Source organism: Podarcis vaucheri (genome assembly GCF_965113315.1).
Source record: "Podarcis vaucheri genome assembly, chromosome: 10".
Classification (NCBI taxonomy): Eukaryota; Metazoa; Chordata; class Lepidosauria; order Squamata; family Lacertidae; genus Podarcis; species Podarcis vaucheri.
This window is the reverse complement of record NC_138748.1, coordinates 73,205,813-73,223,576: the sequence shown is the minus strand read 5'-3', so window position 1 is coordinate 73,223,576 and position 17,764 is coordinate 73,205,813. Positions and strand designations below refer to the sequence as shown.

General features: G+C 49.6%; 1 protein-coding gene and 1 pseudogene across 5 annotated transcripts in view; one reads left to right on the top strand and one right to left on the bottom strand.

The window, feature by feature from the left end:
* Positions 1–4: 4 nt before the first annotated feature.
* On the bottom strand, positions 5–2,940 carry LOC309541481 (lys-63-specific deubiquitinase BRCC36-like; annotated as a pseudogene). Its single transcript, XR_014224568.1, has 3 exons — positions 2,891–2,940; positions 1,037–1,388; positions 5–581 (listed from the first exon to the last, which is right to left on the bottom strand). The product of XR_014224568.1 is annotated as a lys-63-specific deubiquitinase BRCC36-like (transcript).
* A 2,127-nt stretch (positions 2,941–5,067) lies between these two features.
* The window catches only part of CPT1B (carnitine palmitoyltransferase 1B), a 41,893-nt gene continuing 29,196 nt past the window's right edge, over positions 5,068–17,764 (top strand). The window contains exons 1-3 of one of the 4 annotated variants that reach the window (XM_082238839.1): positions 12,561–12,711; positions 12,910–13,054; positions 15,918–16,078. In XM_082238839.1, coding sequence (XP_082094965.1) covers positions 15,938–16,078 — 141 coding nt within the window. In that variant the 5' untranslated portion in view covers positions 12,561–12,711; positions 12,910–13,054; positions 15,918–15,937. Of the gene's footprint in view, positions 5,203–6,646; positions 6,797–12,560; positions 12,712–12,909; positions 13,058–15,917; positions 16,079–17,764 lie in introns of those variants that run through there. The other 3 variants (XM_082238838.1, XM_082238841.1, XM_082238840.1) reach the window with 3 other exon arrangements.

The following is a 17,764-nucleotide window of genomic DNA, read 5'->3' as shown; positions in this document are numbered from 1 at the left end:
AAGCAGCGACGCAGGATGAAGCCAAGCTTACAATTCTTGGGCTGTTGCTTCATTTCTCAGGCCGTGAGGTTCTGTTCCTCTCTCTCCAGGGCAGTGAGTTCCTCCAGAAGTTTCTGTTTCTCCTGCTGCAGCTCCTGCAGCCTCTCTTCCTTCAAGAGACCCTCCAGCCACTGCATCAGAGGACCACCGATGATCAACATCTGGCTGCACAGCTTCTTAGTGAACACCGATCCATTGTGGATCTTGGTGATAGGCTCCAGATGAGAAAGGCTATGGATTTTCCTGAAGGCATCTTGCTCCTCTTGACGCAAGATCCTGGGGAACGCCATCATGGACTCAAGACATGCTTTCCTGATGTCGGTGTGAGGAATCAGGTGAACAGGAATTTCAACCCTTTCATATTTGCAGGAGCTCTTTGGGGCTTGAAGGGACTGGAAGCAGGTGGAGACGATCTGGTCCGTCCTTGTGCTTTTGTCCTCGCCAAAACAGGAGAAGATCAGCCCCGCAAAGTCTCTGTCCAACATCTGATACATCACTTGCGTGCAGAGGTCGATGTGCGATGGCCAAACGGTGACGTGGGGGTGGGAATGATGTTGTTGTTGTTGTTGTTTAGTCGTTTAGTTGTCTCTGACTCTTTGTGACCCCCTGGACCAGAGCATGCCAGGCCCTCCTGTCTTCCACTGCCTCCCGCAGTTTGGTCAAACTCATGCTGGTAGCTTCGAGAACACTGTCCCACCATCTCGTCCTCTGTCGTCCCCTTCTCCTTGTGCCCTCCATCTTTACCAACATCAGGGTCTTTTCCAGGGAGTCTTCTCTTCTCATGAGGTGGCCAAAGTCTTGGAGCCTCCGCTTCAGGATCTGTCCTTCCAGTGAGCACTCAGGGCTGATTTCCTTCAGAATGGAGAGGTTTGATCTTCTTGCAGTCCATGGGACTCTCAAGAGTCTCCTCCAGCACCATAATTCAAAAGCATCCATTCTTCCGCGATCAGCCTTCTTTACAGTCCAGCTTTCACTTCCATACATCACTACTGGGAAAATGGGAATGATACCAGCTCACAACCCTCGTGGGCTGTCCCGTTAACTTCGCCAACCTCTCCGTTTCCGTCGAAGCAGCCGAGAGCTGCTCCAGGGAAATCTCCACCTGATCTTTCCTCGTATCTGAGTGGAGCAGAATGATCACAGAGTGAATGTGAGCAATTCGGCCAGCTCTGACCTCGCTGAGGCAGAGGCCCAGACCATGAAGACCAGGAAGGCGTCCACCTCCAAGTGCGCGGCCTGCAACGCCATCGCCACCTGCTTCGCTTTCTGCCTGCCGCTCCTGTTCAGGGGAAGAGTGACGACGAACGTGCCAGTCAATGGCCCCAAACATCCCTTCCGCCAAGGCCTGCCTGCACAGAGAACGAGACAAACAATATGTGCCTACATTATTACATGAGCACTGTTCCACAGCATTTGATATTTTCATTTACATACATTCATTCAAAATAAGATGGGTTTATAAAGCAATTCCATATCCTCCCACCATGCTGACGAAGAATTCTAGGAAACAGTAGTCAATATCCGGAATCACTGTTCCGTGTTGGACATCATATTTGCTGACTACACAAAGCTTCACAGCTTGTCTGTCATCATACAAAGTCTGGTACCTCGCTTCCTTTAAAGATTTCCAGAGACTTTGAGACTAAAGATTTCATTTTGGACTTGTTATGGTTTGAAGGAATTCTATAAAGATTGTCTATTGCGTATGTACACGGTCATCGTGTTGCCTAGACATTGCAGGTGCACAGAGAACGAGACAAACAAGATACTTATTTTGGTGTTGCCGGTGTGACACAATCCCCACCAGCAAGTACCATATTTTTCCATGTATAACACGCCCCATGTATAAGGCGACCCCTATTTTTAGGGGGGAGATTAGAAGAAAAGGGAGGGACATTGCCCAGAGTTCTGCAGCTTTTTTTTTTTGCGGATGATTGCCCCTCCAGCTTTTTTTAGGGGGAAGGACTGCCGAAAATTGGCACATCTGAGTTGCGCTGCCGCACGTGCGCCACTAAACCCACCTATCAGCTGTTCCCTCAACGCAAGAAGAAGCCGCAGCAACAGCAAACACACAACAGCCCTTATCACACCCACAAATAACACCGATGACAATCACACCTATTCAGAAGCTACCCATCCTGTGTCACAAAAATGCACTGACCATTTATAAGATGCTTCATCCCCCATTTTTTAATGTTCATTTTGAGGGGGAAAACCTTGTCTAATACATGGAAAAATATGGTAGTTGAGGAGTGGCACACCAAAGGCGGGGGGGGCGCTCAGTTGGCAGAGCGTAAGACTCTTCATCTCAGGGCTACGTTGGGCATGTTGGGCAAAGGGATTCCTGCATTGCAGAGGGTTGGACTAGATGACCCCTTGAGGTCCCTTCCAACCTTACGAGTTTATGAATTCTATACACTTTCAAGCAAAGGGAAGCAAGGGGGCAGTCAGCTCCATATATAGCAATTCTCTCTTCTACTAGCTTATTAATCACGAGACATACCCACTTCTCTTCCTGCTTGTTCTCAAGATTTATAGCAATATTTGCCGCACACACACCCTGTTCCCATTCTCCCCTCGCGGATCTTTTGCAAACGTGTCCTTCCCTTCCCAACCTTCGCTCGCTCCGTCCTCCTCACACACATCTCAACTTTTGATTTCCTCACCTGTATAATTTCTGTGATACTTCCTCTCCCACCCTCAAAGCAAAGGGAGGACCTGTTTTGGGACACTGGTTCCGTAGTGTTACAGGTTTGAATCTGCACAACGGGGTGAGCTCCCGTTGCTCTGTCCCAGCTCCTGCCAGCCTAGCAGTTCGTAAGCACACCAGTGCGAGTAGATAAATCAGTACCGCTGTGGCGGGAAGGTAAACGGTGTTTCTATGTGCTCTGGTTTCTGTCACGGTGTCCCGTTGCTCCAGAAGCAGCTCCCAGTACGTTTCCGAGCCTGGGTCCAGTATACCAGAAGGAGTTAATCCACCTCCATCGTTCTGCCCGGACACTGAGGTCCAGCTCTGAGGGCCTTCTGGCGGTTCCCTCACTGTGAGAAGCCAAGTTACAGGGAACCAGGCAGAGGGCCTTCTCGGTAGTGGCACCTGTCCTGTGGAACACCCTCCCACCAGATGTCAAAGAGAAAAAGAACTACCAAACTTTTAGAAGACATCTAAAGGCAGCCCTGTTTAGGGAAGCGTTTAATGTTTAATAGGTTATTGTATTTTAGTGTTTTGTTGGAAGCCGCCCAGAGTGGCTGGGGAAACCCAGCCAGATGGGCGGGGTATAAATAATAAATTATTATTATTATCATTATTATTATTATTATTTAGTCCTGCTGGCCACATGACCCAGAAAGCTGTCTGTCGGCCTGAAAGCGAGATGAGTGCCGCAAACCCAGAGTCGCCTTTGACTGGACTCAACCATCCAGGGGTCCTTTACCTTTAGTGTTACAGGGCCAGGTGGGGGGAGGTGGTGAAGGTCCAGATTATATCTGGGGGTCCCTTCCAGGCCCACGATTCTATATCCATGAAGTTTTTAGGAGATCCTGTTGAAGGGGCCAAAGCAGTTTCCTCATGAGGCTAACTGGCTCCAGCTGGGCCAAGCTAAGCACCTTCACCTGCACCGTTGTCATGGAGACGGGGGGGTGGGCCTTTCCCCACATCACCTGGCTGGAAACCACCTTCTCCTAGAAAGGAGAAAAAAATGGCTGGGCTGGAAGCTGGGGGGGGGGGGAGGCATCCCAATCTCTACGTCCTGGCAGCTGTTCCCCCCACCCTGAAAAAATCAAGCAAATAAATAAATATGCTTAACGAACTGACCAATTGCATCACTGATAACTTGTTCTGTGCCCCTGCCCCCTGCAATAAATCCTGGCTACATCCATGCCTCCTGTGGTTTCCAGCCACTGGCTATATGCGTGTGTAAATAAATCCATCTTCTCTAAAGACAAGACAGTCTCCCTTGCCCTTCAGTCCAAGGAAACTGGGCCTGGACTGGAACTGCGGAACTCCCTGCCACAGGAAGCAGTGGTGGCCAACAACCAAGATGGCTTTAAAATGGTTGGAGAAATTCATGTGAGGAGAAAGAGAGGGCTGCCAATGGCTTACTAGCCGCAATGGCTCTGCTCTGCCTCTACAGCTGAAAACAGAAATGTTTCCAATTCCCAGTTACAGTGGTCCCTTGGTTCTCATGCTTAATCCATTCCAGTACTCCGTTCCAAAACCAAAGCATTCCAAAACTAAGGCACGCTTTCCCATAGAAAGCAATGCAAAATGGATCAATCCGTTCCACACTTTGGAAAACAACCCCCTAAAACAGCAATTTAACATGATTTTTACTATCTAACGAGACCATGGATCCATAAAATGAAAGCAATAAGCCATGTGCTGCAGTCACACCACCAATCAGTGCCTGACCTGGGTTCCACAGTGTCACACAAACACACACAAAAAGAGCCGCAAAAACAATAACGCAAAAATAAATAGCAAAAACAGAAACCTCAGCGTAACACTCAAGATGGAAGTGTGGCACTCAAAACGGAGCAGGTTTGGCTTCCAAAAAAAGTTTGCAAACCGGAACACTTCCTTCTGGGTTTAGCAGCGTTTGGGTTCCAAGTTGTCTGAGTACCAAGGCGGTTGAGAACCAAGGTCCCACTGTGCTGGAAACCACAGGAGGGGAGAGTTGCTCTTGTACTCAAGATGTTGCTTGCGGGTTTCCCATAATAGGCATAATAGGTTGGCCACTGTGAGACCAGAATGCTGGCCCAGATGGGCCTGATCCAGCAACACTCTGCTTACGCTCTTACATTTATCCAGGACCTTGGGAAGACACTCTTCTCTGAAGGCCAAGTGGAGTTTGCACAGACCTTGCAGAGCGAGTCCAGTTGGTGGAGCTGGAACAATGCCTGTTGTTCACACACCCCTTTTTGCTTAGCAAAAGCAGCACGACTGGCCCCTCCTGCTTCCTCTATCCGTGACTCCTGGGGGGGGGGAATGGCTCAGCCTGGCGCACAGGGAGCCAGGAGTCTCCTCCAAATGCCCTTCCGGCTGCAAGGGGCTGTCCCAGGCTGCAGGTTGCTGCTTGCTGTTTACTGCAACAGCAGCTACCTGGGCCCAGCTGAACTGCTTCACCTGGAGGAAGAAAGGTCAGCCACGCAGGGTGAAGGTCGCAGGTAAAAGCAGACCCTTCGGAGCTTGCAAGGAGGGAGGCGCAGGCACAAGCTGGCCACCTGGGTGCTGCTGGGGGATGCTGGAGGGTTTATCTCTGCATCTCCTGGTGCAGGTGATCGGAGGAGGCCCAGGGAACTCCCTGGAGAGGGTTCCCTTTGCACTTTGCACAGGTGGGAATGTGCAAGGCATCGCACGGTTACAGCAGCATTGCAGCGGCTCAAAAATGATACCTTAGGGGTGGAGAAGGGTAACTGAAAGACCAAGAGGGGTGTCTGTGGAGTGACTCCCCTAGGATGAAAGATTGCATGGTCTTTGGGGACTTTTTAGAAAAGGTGAGTAAGAAGGCAACACAGCAGAAGTTGATAAAATTCTCCACGGCCTGGAGAAAGCAGATAGAGGTAAGTTTTCCCTCTCCTAAAAGGAGAACTTGTGGGTTTTCAATGAAGATTCGGGACAGATAAAAGACTTTTTCACACAGTGCAGAGTCAAACTACAGAACTCACATGTGAAAAGGATCTCAGGGTTGTGGTTGAACATGAGTCCACGGTGTGACGCAGCAGCAAAAAAGGCTGTTCTGGGCTGCATCAACAGAAGTCTAGTGTCCAGATCAAGGGGAGTCATAGTCCCACTCTGTTCTGCCTCCCTGTCCGACCTGTGCCTCTAATCTATATATTTATATATTGCAGCCACGTGAAAATACAATTGATGTGCACAGCAAATGCTTTTTCAGTGAGTTCTGTTGGACATGCTCCCCGAGACATGCACTCAGGAAGCGTCTGTGCCCGAAGGCACGGGAGGGCTACCCTGTGGCCCTCTAAAAGATCTTGGAGCCCAACTCCCGTCAACATCTGGCCTAGTGGTCAGAGACGAAAAGTTCAGGGGGTGACTTTGGGCCAGTCACTCACGCACATTCTCAACCTGGCCTGCCTCGCGGTGTTGCTGGGAGGATAAGACGGGGAGACCCACGCACGACACATTGAGCTCCTCGGAGGAAAGTTGGATACAAATGTCAGAAAAGTAGAATAAATCGATCAGCCCAGCACGCGCAGCCAATACACAGCTGTCAACGTTTACCCCATTTTAAAGGAAAATCCCCTTATTCCGAATAGGGTTCCTCGCAAGAAAAGGGAAAAGTTGACAGATACGAGCCAATAACCTGCGGGGAACCTCGCGTCCCCCACCGCCCAACATACAGCCTGGGGGGGCTTCGTGCCTAGGGGCGAGGGCGCTTCTGCAGCCGGCAAGGAAGGGAACTGGCGCTGCTCTTGTGCGAAGGGGGGAGCTCTCCCCAGCTGATGATCGGAGGGGCCGGCCGGGGGACCGAGGCAGCGTCCTGGGTGCCCCCAGCCCACCCCGTCGCCCTGTGGCGCAGCAGAGCCTTGGAGAGGTGGGGGCGCCGCCCGCCCCCTCCTTCCAAGTAGGGCAGCCGCAGCCGCGCCAGTGTCAGGTTACGGGCGCGCAGGGAGCCCCGCCAGAGAACCAGCCAGCCGGCCAGCCGTCCCGTCCCGTCCCGTCTCCCGGGGAAGGGCTGCAGCGGAGCCGTCGTCCGACGGGGACCCCCGCCCCGCCTCGCCTCCCCTCCCTGTTCCCGAGCAGGTACCAGCGCCTACCGTCCGACTGGCAGGGGTGGGGGCTCTGGAGCCTTGCCCTTTTTTTGCAGGATCGGGGCGGGGGTGGGGGGGTGGAGACCGGATCCTGACCTCCCCGACGGCGCGGAGCAAAGCTGCGCTCTGGACGCGGGGAGGGGCGTTGCGCCGGGGCTCTCACCGGCGTCTCTGAGTGCGTGCAGAGTGCTTTTCCGTCGCAACACACATAGCAGCGAGGGGTGGGCTGCGGCGATGGGTTTTGCTGACACCCCGGAGGGATCACCCAGATGCAAGGATATTTCAACGCATGTCGCCCTTTTCCTTCTCCGCGGGGCAGACCCTGGACATGGATCCCTCTAGCAAAGGCGTGAGGAAAAGACAGACCCCCTCCCCAGAAAATCCCACAAGCCCCCTCCCCACCCCGGTCAATTTCAGGGGAATTACAGCGACTCCTGTGGGGAACCCCAGGGGTCATCCAATCCAACCCCCTGCTATGCAGGAATCTCAGCCACTAAGTAGCCACTGAGTGTGGTGTCAGGATAGGCAAGGATGTGCTCGTTCCCCCCCCTTGATTTGAATATTGGGGGCCTTAGAGGTCCCTAAGGAAGTCAGATTATCCTCCACCAGGGCCAGGGCCTTCTCAGTGATGGCTCCAACCTGGTGGAATGCTCTGTCCCAGGAGACCTCTGGTCTCCTCGCTGGCCCAAAGAGGACTAATTTAGCCAGCTAGCCCTGGTGATCATCTAAGGTTTATTGGATGGATTTCCCCCCTAAATTGATTTTTGAATTCTGAATTTATCGTTATCCACGTTTTACAATGTATTTTATGCTGTTTTTTGTTGCATGAATTAAGTGTTTTAAATTTGCTGTTAGCTGCCCTGAGCCTGGTTTTCTGAAAACTAGCTATGGCCTAGTTTGGTGGCCAGCATGGCCTCCTGTGGCAGGGAGTTCCATCGGTTAACTTTGTGCTGCGTGAAGAAGTCCTTTTGCCTGTCCCGAATCTTCCATCTGTGTGAGATCGGGAGGCTGGGCAGCCAGTTGGTCCTGCAGCTTCAGGGGGACTTGGGGGGACTTGGAGGTGGGGGGCATTTGACCAGGCCTTCCATGCTCAGGGGCAGAGACACCCCAGGAGCAAAGGGACTCCAGATGCTAGTCCTTGGGGGGGGGTGTCACTCGCTACTCTTAAAGGTAAAGGTAAAGGGACCCCTGACCATTAAGTCCAGTTGTGGCTGACTCTGGGGTTGGGGCGCTCATCTCGCTTTATTGGCCGAGGGAGCCGGCGTACAACTTCTGGGTCATGTGGCCAGCATGACTAAGCCGCTTCTGGAGAACCAGAGCAGTGCACGGAAACGCCGTTTACCTTCCTGCCGGAGCGGTACCTATTTATCTACTTGCACTTTGACGTGCTTTCGAACTGCTGGTGGGCAGGAGCAGGGACCGAGCAACGGGAGCTCACCCCGTCATTGCGGGGATTTGAACCGCCAACCTTCTGATCAGCAAGCCCTAGGCTCTGTGGTTTAACCCACAGTGCCACCCGCATCTTATCCCCCTTTTAAACAAATGCAGGACTTTCCAGCTGGGAAGGAGCAGCCAAGGGAGCAGTTCACCCCCCCTCCAAGCCCCCCCCTCACTCAAAACAAACCCAGTAAGAATGATAAGAAAAAGCAAAGATGATAAGGGATCCCTGCTTTGCCTTTATTGGTAAAGTACATCGTTTGATACTTTGTGGAGTCATCAGTGGATTGGATTGCTGTTGGGGAGGGTTGTCCGAGGGGCAGGCTCCACATTCCCAAAGAACCTTAGAATTTGAGAGCGGGAGGGGACCTCTGAGGGTCATCTAGTCCATCCCCCAGCAATGCCTTTTGCATCGCTTTGTAAAGGCACAGGGTGCTTCTGAACTGCACTGGTGGTACCTGAATATACAGACCAGGGGAACCAGAAGGCATTTCTTTTGTGGTCAGAGGCACTTTTGTCATAGTCCAATGCTGTATTCATATTTCTGTTTACCTGCCGCTTACTGCAAAAGTATCTCAGAGCGACTTATAATGTTGTCTTTCACAGAACAGGTCAGAGTCGGTGGAGCCTGAGACTTTCAATCTTAGGGTCATGGGTTTGGGTGATGATCCTTGTTGGTCCCTTCCATCTCTGTATATAGATTTTGGTGGCAAATTTCATTGTGTATGCAAGCGACCAGAAGTAGATGGCGAGTTAGTAAAACATTCATGATGGAAGTTTAGGGAAGCTTTTAATGTTTAACAGACCATTGTATTTTAATATGTTGTTGGAAGCCGCCCAGAGTGCCTGGGGAAACCCAGCCAGATGGGCGGGGTACAAATTATTATTATTATTATTATTATTATTATTATTATTATTATTAATTATCATCTCTATGATTCTATGAGTATGCCTTCTGGCTATCAAATAATTTTTAAATAACAAAGGAAGCGTCCACGTCGCACAGAGCTGCTCTTTGGATTTAGGGAGCCGTAACAAAGATAATGTTGTTTGGCTAGTTTGCTCCCTTTTCGGAACAAACTTTGGAGGGAGGCTTGGGTTAGGGACCACTTTCAGAATGCAATGGGCATTAGGTGAAGAAGCACGCCTCCTCCGGTGACACGACTGCTCACTGTCGAAAGAAATGCACTTTGCACGCGCTCAGGAGAAGAACTCTCTCTCTCTCTCTCTCTCTCTCTCTCGTGGCTTCTGAAGCTGATCCTTTTCTCATTTGACATCTTCTGGGAGTGACGCACCGGAGGGAGTCTGTGGTTCATGTTCGCCTGACACCCAGGGCAGAGGCTGAGACTTCCCTTCTTGGCCCCAGGCCAGCCCCACGTGATGGAAACAGCCTCCCTGAGCCAAGGCTGAGCTCTGTTCCCAGCAGGAGATATAAACAGCGAGTCCTGAGTGGCAGGAGCCAGCAAGAGAAGGTGGCTGGAAGGGGGGGCTCCTGGCTCGGGCCTCCCTTCCCCTCCTCTTTCATTGCTGCTCCCAACAAAGGCTGGCAGAGAGGGAGGACGAAAAGCCCCGCCTCCCACCCAGTTGTACGTATTTGAAGGGTATAGGAGGCCTGTTAATGTACAGAACTCACTCCCCCAGGAGGCAGTGGTGATGGACAGCAGCCGGGGATGGGCTCTCACAGGAGTTCCCTGTCCCTGCTTTAAAGGTAAAGGTAAAGGGACCGTAAGGTCCATTCGTGGACGACTCTGGGGTTGCGGCGCTCATCTCACTTTACTGGCTGAGGGAGCCGGCGTTTGTCCACAGACAGTTTTTCCGGGTCACGTGGCCAGCATGATAAGCTGCTTCTGGCGAACCAGAGCAGCGCACGGAAACGCTGTTTAGCTTCCCGCCGGAGTGGTACCTATTTATCTACTTGCACTTTGTTGTGCTTTCGAACTGCTAAGTTGGCAGGAGCAGGGACCGAGCAATGGGAGCTCACCCCGTCGCGGGGATTCGAACCGCTGACCTTCTGACAAAGGGACTGGTTTGGCAAGCTTGCTCTTATACCTTCTTCTTCTTCTTCTTCTTCTTCTTCTTCTTCTTCTTCTTCTTCTTGTTGTTGTTGTTCGGCAATCACTTGTAGCCAAGTAAGATTGTCTTCCCTAAACACGGTTTTAACAGTGTATCCTTAAGTGACTGTGGAGGCCAATTCTGGATCCACACGTCCTTCCACAGTAGGGACATTGGTTGAGTTGATCCCGGTGTGGATTTGCCAAGCGTGCCTTCCTCTTATCACGTTTCTCCCTTGCGTCCTGAGTTCGAGTGTCTTCCAAGCCCATGACACCTTTGGTAAAGGCTGTTCTCCAACTGGAGCGCTCGCAGGCCAGTGTTTCCCAGATGTCTGTGTTCCTACTACATTTTTAAAGATTTGCCTTGAGAGAGTCTTTCTACCCGCACAGATACAGGCTCCCAAGAATGGGGAGGGACTCAAGACAACATCTTGACTGGCCTCCCAAACCTGCAACAATATTTCAGATCGATAGCCATTAGGTGAACACAACAGCAGGCCATGTAAACTGGCCATTTCCTGGGCAGGCAAAGGAAAGCCACTGTTTAGAAAGTCCTCCCCCTTTGCCTTTATCCTTTCTTTCCTTAGCGGAGACGAGCTCTCTGCTTTCCACAGCAGCACAACCAGGCAGATGCGTTGGCACAGCATTCGAAAGGAGGGGAACATCTGTGTGTCTCTCTTTGGAAACCGAAGGCATGGTCTATTGTTGCATCAGAAAAAAATAACAAAGAGATTGCATGCGTTGAAGAATACAAGTGGTGTAGACGATTTTGTTGAAATATGGCATCCTTTTATAAAATACCGTATTTTTCGCTCCATAAGACGAACTTTTTTCTTCCTAAAAAGTAAGGGGAAATGTCTGTGCATCTTATGGAGCGAATGCATGGTCCTTGGAGCCGAATTGCCCTGGGGCAAAAACAGATTGTGTTTTTTTGGGGGGGAGGAGGGAAGTGGGTGTTGAAACAAAGCCGCTGAACGGCAAGCGATCGGGAGGGAGATAAGGGACGCGATAAAGGAGGCTGCCTGGGAGGGGGGAGGTAAAAGCCCATGGATTCTTGGGATTTTTGCATTGGGTCACCCCAAATTCACCATCAGATAACATAGCATGTCCATGGCTATAGCCTGCACCCAAAAAAATCAGGTGTCCACTGTTTCGTGGGGCCGCAATGGTGCAAAAACGTGGTTACAAAGCACAGATCCACATGGATTCTCCAAACTCACTGTCAAATCACATGTCTGTGGCCACAGCATGAACCACAAAAATGATACATCCACTGTTTCATTCAGAATTTTTTTTCCTCTTGTTTTCCTTCTCTAAAAACTAGGTGCATCTTATGGTCAGGTGCGTCTTATGGAGCAAAAAATACGGTATATGCCGGAGAATGGCGATGACCGAAATCACGGATCGGACTTTGGCAAACTTAACTAGATTGATCTGTCCTGGAGTGGGGGGGGGGGGAGTGAGGATTGTGGCTCTGTATTCTTTTCTCTCTCTCTTGTTCTATATTGGAAATCAATTTTAAAAACAACAACGTGGGGGTGCTGTGAAGGGAGAAGTTGCTGTAAACAAAAATCTGCCCTTTTCCCCTTATGGGGTACCCAAGAGCCCATATAGAGTCCTTACATAGGTTCCCTATTAGTAGGAGAAAATAGCAGAGTCCAACCAGAGAATACTGAGAAGCAAAGCAGCTAGTAAGCCTGATCTTTATTGATCTGTTGCAACAGGGTCCTCACTCACCACGCGCAGGAGGGAGGAGGAACCCAGAACAATGGCACACAAGGCCTTATATAGAGATTTTAAATGGCCTGCCCTGGAGCTCAAGACCACCCCTCCATACATCATACCTACATCACAGAAAGAGCGGTTTACAGCAGAAATCTGAGTGCTTTGTTTACCTCCTGTCTGCCAGGTTACCTGTTTAATGGTCACTTGATTGGATTGCCTGGGGAGCCTGGCCAGTCTTTTGTGATGATAAATACTTAGTTCCTGAGCCAGGTCACAGCCTCACACCCTATTCATATCTTAAATGTGCCCTTAAGACAGGATTTGTGAAGGAAAAAGACAATGGGAAGGTTTCCCACTTTGACCTTGCCGAGAAATAATTGAGGTCAATGTGTTCAGGACTTTTTTTCTGTGGGCTTTTCAGACATGGGGTTTCTATATTTATGTACGTGTTTGCTTGGTACATTTACGAACATTTATTACATAGCTAAGACCTTAAAATTCTTATCACAAAGTTCCCCCTGGTGACTTTCTGCCTGCTGCTAGAGGCGCCACATTTTTCACTATGAAGCTGATGCCCACAGTAGACCTGTTTCTTTAAATGGAGCAGGGAGGAAGGTGCTCTGTCTGGGGATTCCATGGCAGTTGGGGGCTCAGAAGATAGAGGCTTCCCCCTGCCCTGAGAAGACATCCACCGGTGAGCAGCTACCTTTGACCTGCACCTTGCAGGGGGAGGTGTGAAGCCCCTTTCCTCTTGGATCTCGCACTCGCACCCCCGGCACTCCAAAATACCTTGCTCCTGCAGAAACCCCTTGGCTTGCCTTTGGTGCCGTGCAGCCCAAGAGGGGAGGATTTCCATCGCCAACTTTGCCGTTTTCTTCTCCCCTTCTGGCAGGGCTGCTGTGCCTTCGACAGCTCCATGACGGGCAGGAATTCAACAGGACGGGCTTTCCCCAGCATGGAGATGCGATGAAGGAGGAAGCTAGACCTTCCGCTCTGACCCTGGCTCGCTTCAGCCTCTCTCCTGGGAGCTGCTTTGGGTGGTACTTTCTGAGCGGATGCAACCGCGCCAAACTCCTCGCTGTTTCTTAAATGGGTGCTATCCCCTTCCTTAAAATAAAATAGGAAGAAGGGCAGTTTTTAAAGGGCCCAGTGGGGCAAGGAGACCCCAGGAACTGCTGCCTCTTGGCCTACAGATCTGCCCCCACACTGAGGTGCAAAGCAGGGGCCCCTGCCCTGTGTACCTTGCCATAGGAAGCCCAGGGGGTGGACTCCTGTGCAGGGCCTTTTTTGTAGTGGCACCGTGGCTTTGCAATGGCAGGCAGTTAAGCGTATCTCTTTCAGTGGGCTTTGGGGGATGTACATTAGATAATCTGAGACTGATATACGGAGCTATGGTTTTTAGTGGTTACGTCGCTACGTTGTCCTGTTCTGATTTTCAGTGCTTTTTTCTGGGGAGACACAGGGGTACACATACCCCTAAACATTTTGTGAATCTAAGTTTGGCCTCATTGAGGGGCATTTTTTCAATATGAGTAGGAAAATGAGAGTCCCTTAAACATTTTTTTTTCTAGAAAAAAAGGACTGCTGAATTTGATTGCATCATTTATTTATTTCTTGCGTTGTGAAGTGAAGTGTTTTGAAATAAACCCTGGGCCATGCCCCCTGTCTTCAGGCAACACCCCTCACTGACCCTCCACTTCATAATAATAATAATAATAATAATAATAATAATAATAATAATAATAAATTTTATTTATACCCCGCCCTCCTCGGCCAAAGCTGGGCTCAGGGTGGCTAACACCAGTAAAATTACAATGGAAACATAATGGGGGGGGGACAGAAACAAAAAACCCAATTTAAAATACAGGCTAAAATGCAATTTAAAAAGCAGCCTCATTTTAAAAGTAGCCCATAAATAAATCAAAGCCCTCCTTGATTATTTTTGCCTGGCAGGGGACTCTTATCCTGGAAGTCTGATCTCCCTCTTGCTTGCCATTCTCTCTCTCTCTCTCTTTTTTTAAGTATAATTTTTATTAACAGGCCAATCAAATCACATTATTTCCAAATCACATTAATTATACAGCCAGATTTTTAAAATTTTTGTTGGGGGTACCCATACTTCAAGCTCCAAAAGGGGTGCAAACATCACTATTGCTGCTGCTTTGATTAAACAGTTGTAACCAGTTCTGTCCAGATAGTCTTTTTGTTATTTTCTTCACCTTCTTGTTGTTATCATATATTCCTTTCTTTGTGATCTCTGATAATCTTCACAAACGGGTGAAAGACAAACATCTCCTGTGTGGGTTTTACACTCTCCAAGAGTCGTATCACATAAAGGACAGGCGCCATTTCCACACCTCCGTTGAAAACATTCCCACAGTCTGTCCGTTGATTCACAGGCTTGCCAATCTATATCTCAGAGGGCTCTGCTAGGTCAAGATAACGTTCCGATAACCATGCATTCACATTCCAATGACCCTTGTCCTCCTCCCCCTCATCCTCCTGTGGGCAAGCCTGTCTTCACGAAATTCCGTTTATAACTGCGTCATAAAACTTTCCTTCCATTCCCCGATGTTTCCACCAGTCCTCTCTTTAATCAGTAATTCATTCCCACACAGTTCTTGGTCTCCTGCTTGTGATTAATAATAGCAAAGATTCTTCTCTCTGGAGGGGAGGGTTATTAGTACTCACATAAGGCAAAAAAAGAAAAGTTTTTTCCTCCCCCCCCTTTCCGTTTCACTCCAACATACCAGTCTTTTAATGATGATTCTTCACTTGATTTATTTGTCCAACCCGTCGCTCTGCTCGCAGAGGTCCTGTTAGTCAGCAGTCTTTACTCCCGATCTTCACTTGATGCATGTGCATTAGCTTCTTTCCAATTATACATTTCCAATTATATATTTCGAGCTAATGCGAACCAGTGCGCTGATTAGAGACAGCGTCAGGGAGAGCCGACCTCACCCGAGGGCTTCGTGCCAAGTGTCCATACCCCCTTCTTTCGAATCCGGGGGTGAATTATGGACACAGCTGGCAAGGCAGTCCCCCCCATCCCCTTGGGGGGGCAAGGGAGGCTACATACTCCCATAGCAGCCTCTTAATTACCTCGTGTGGGTCGGAGCGATGTTATTGTCGGCCATCTTCCAATGCGCCCCCTGGTGGCCCCCCTTGCTTGCCATTCTCAGGGGAGTGTGTGTGTGCGCGCGCGCGCACGCGTGCTGAGGAGCAAGCCTGGTTGCAATTTGCATTTTTTGCTCCACCCACCTTGGCCCATGGCCCCGCCCACCACTGCCATGCATCCCAGAAAGTTGCCCAGACCCTTGGAGGGGGGTGTCTCATAACTCCGTACCCTCCAACATTTCTCCAATGAAAATAGGGACATCCTAAGGAAACAGAGCCTAGGACTTGCCAATCAGAAGGTCAGCGGTCCGAATCCCCGCAACGGGGTGAGCTCCCTTTGCTCGGTCCCTGCTCCTGCCAACCTAGCAGTTCGAAAGCACGTCAACGTGCAAGTAGATAAATACTATAGGTACCGCTCTGGCGGAAAGGTAAATGGCGTTTCCGTGCGCAGCTCTGGTTTGCCAGAAGCGGCTTAGTCATGCTGGCCACATGACTGTACGCCGGTTCCCTCGGCCAATAAAGCGAGATGAGCACCGCAACCCCAGAGTCAGCCACGACTGGACCTAATGGTCAGGGGTCCCTTTACCTTTTATGTAAAAGCAGGAGGGCTTCTGTAAATCTGGGAAAACAGGGACACTTGGAGGGTCTGCAATGTGGGGCATATAATATGCCTTTATTCCTATTTCAGGGTCAGTCTTTTACAAGAATGCTCTGGGTTTTCTGGGGACAGTGGATTTGTCTGGTTGTGGGTGCTGCTCTCAACCCCTCCCCCCCCACGTCCAGGTGACAGCGGAGCCTTCAAGATGGCGGAAGCCCACCAGGCCGTGGCCTTCCAGTTCACGGTCACCCCGGAAGGGGTGGATTTCCAGCTGAGCCGAGAAGCCCTCAAGCAGATCTACCTGTCCGGCCTCTCCTCCTGGAAGAAGCGTTTCGCCCGCATCAAGGTGAGCAGGATTTGAGTTCGAGTCTTCTCCGAGACTTGGGAGAAGAAGCAATGGAGGAGGACTGGAAAAAATTTAAAGACTATTTGCAAAAGTATTATAAGTTATATGAAACATAAGATGTCGTGTGATTGGGAATCTAGCCCCAGTAACAAAACTTAATTATTTATGAAATTTGATAAGATTTACGAAAGAACCAAGGTTTAAATGGGTAAAAACGATATTATGGTATATTGCTTAGAGTATATGTTGATCAAGAGGTTTAAACTTAAATTGTAATTGAAAATAGAAAGAAACACACGAAATAAGGATATAATTTGCTGATAAATTTATTGTCAAGAAATGCATTCTGCGAGGGATGGGGGAAGTCCAATGGAAATTTGAAATGAGTTATCGAAATGGTTGTGTTTTTCTTTTTCCTTTTTTTTTTTCTTGTCTTTTTTTCTTTTTATCTCTTTGTTATTTCTGCAAAAAATGTAATAAAAATTATTATAAAAAAAAAAAAAGGATTTGAGTTCGAGTGGAGCAACGCGGAATCCTAGAATTGACCCGGGGCTGCCCCAGCTGCTCTGTTTCCTTCCAATGCACTGCAGGGTCTAGAGGACCTCTAGGGTCCCTTCCAACTCCACAGTTTCCTCCAGAGCTTCAGAGCCCCGTTCCGTGTACCTTGGGTCTTATTTCACCTGTGCTAGCCCCATCTATTCCACAGTGCCATATCTGATAATCCCCTCCAGTGCATGGCTTTCACAGAGGCCAAAAAATATTGTCCGGCCCCCCACAAGGTCTGAGAGACAGTGGACCGGCCCCCTGCTGAAAAAGTTTGCTGATCCCTGGTATAGGACAGTATACAGATTCAATCAATCAATCAAAGATGGATCCCCCCTCTTCCTCCTTCCTCTTCCCCGGAATCCCTGCTTCAAACCTCCCTTTTCCTGCCCCCTTGGACCTACACCCCATCACCCCCAGGCCAAAGGATTCCTCTCCTCAATGGCCCATCTCTCCCCCCCCCCTTAATGGCGCTTGCTTGTCCAGGTTGGATTCCATAAGCCAGCCTGGGAATTCTCTGAATTCCTTCTCTGGCCCTTTTCTGCACTTTAATCCATATCCTAGTTAATCAAAACCTTGGCGTTTATTGATTTCTAGGGTTTACCTGGATCTATAACAGTATGTCAGGTGTAGAGGTGGACTCTCCCCTGCAACGAAAACAGCTGTTGCTTGCTCTGAGTTTCAGGATGCCGGTTGTAGAGCTTTGGCAAACCTTGATCTGTTAGGAGAAAGTGCTTCCTGGGCTGTAGAAGCTCCCAAATCCTTGCTTAAATGAATGCGGGGGGGGGGGGGAATGGGGACACCCAAGGTCATCTAGTCCAACCCCCCATAATGCAGATGGGGTTGACCCCTTGGGTTCCTTGTGCTTCCTCACCTCTGGCCTCCCTTCTGCAGGTTGCTCAGTTTTATTTTTGTTGTCATTCATTGTATGTAATGTATTTAATTCCATCATCAGCTGACGAAGATCCATCTTCGAAACAGTTGATCCAATCCGCTTGTACTGTTCTGTTTGTTTGCTGATTGATATTGGATTTGTTACATTGGAGCATCCAATACAATACTTCTTGGACGTGGGAAGGCATTCTGCCTGCATCGTGGTGTTCCTCGCGAGTAACTCATTACATTGACTACTCTTTGGTTATG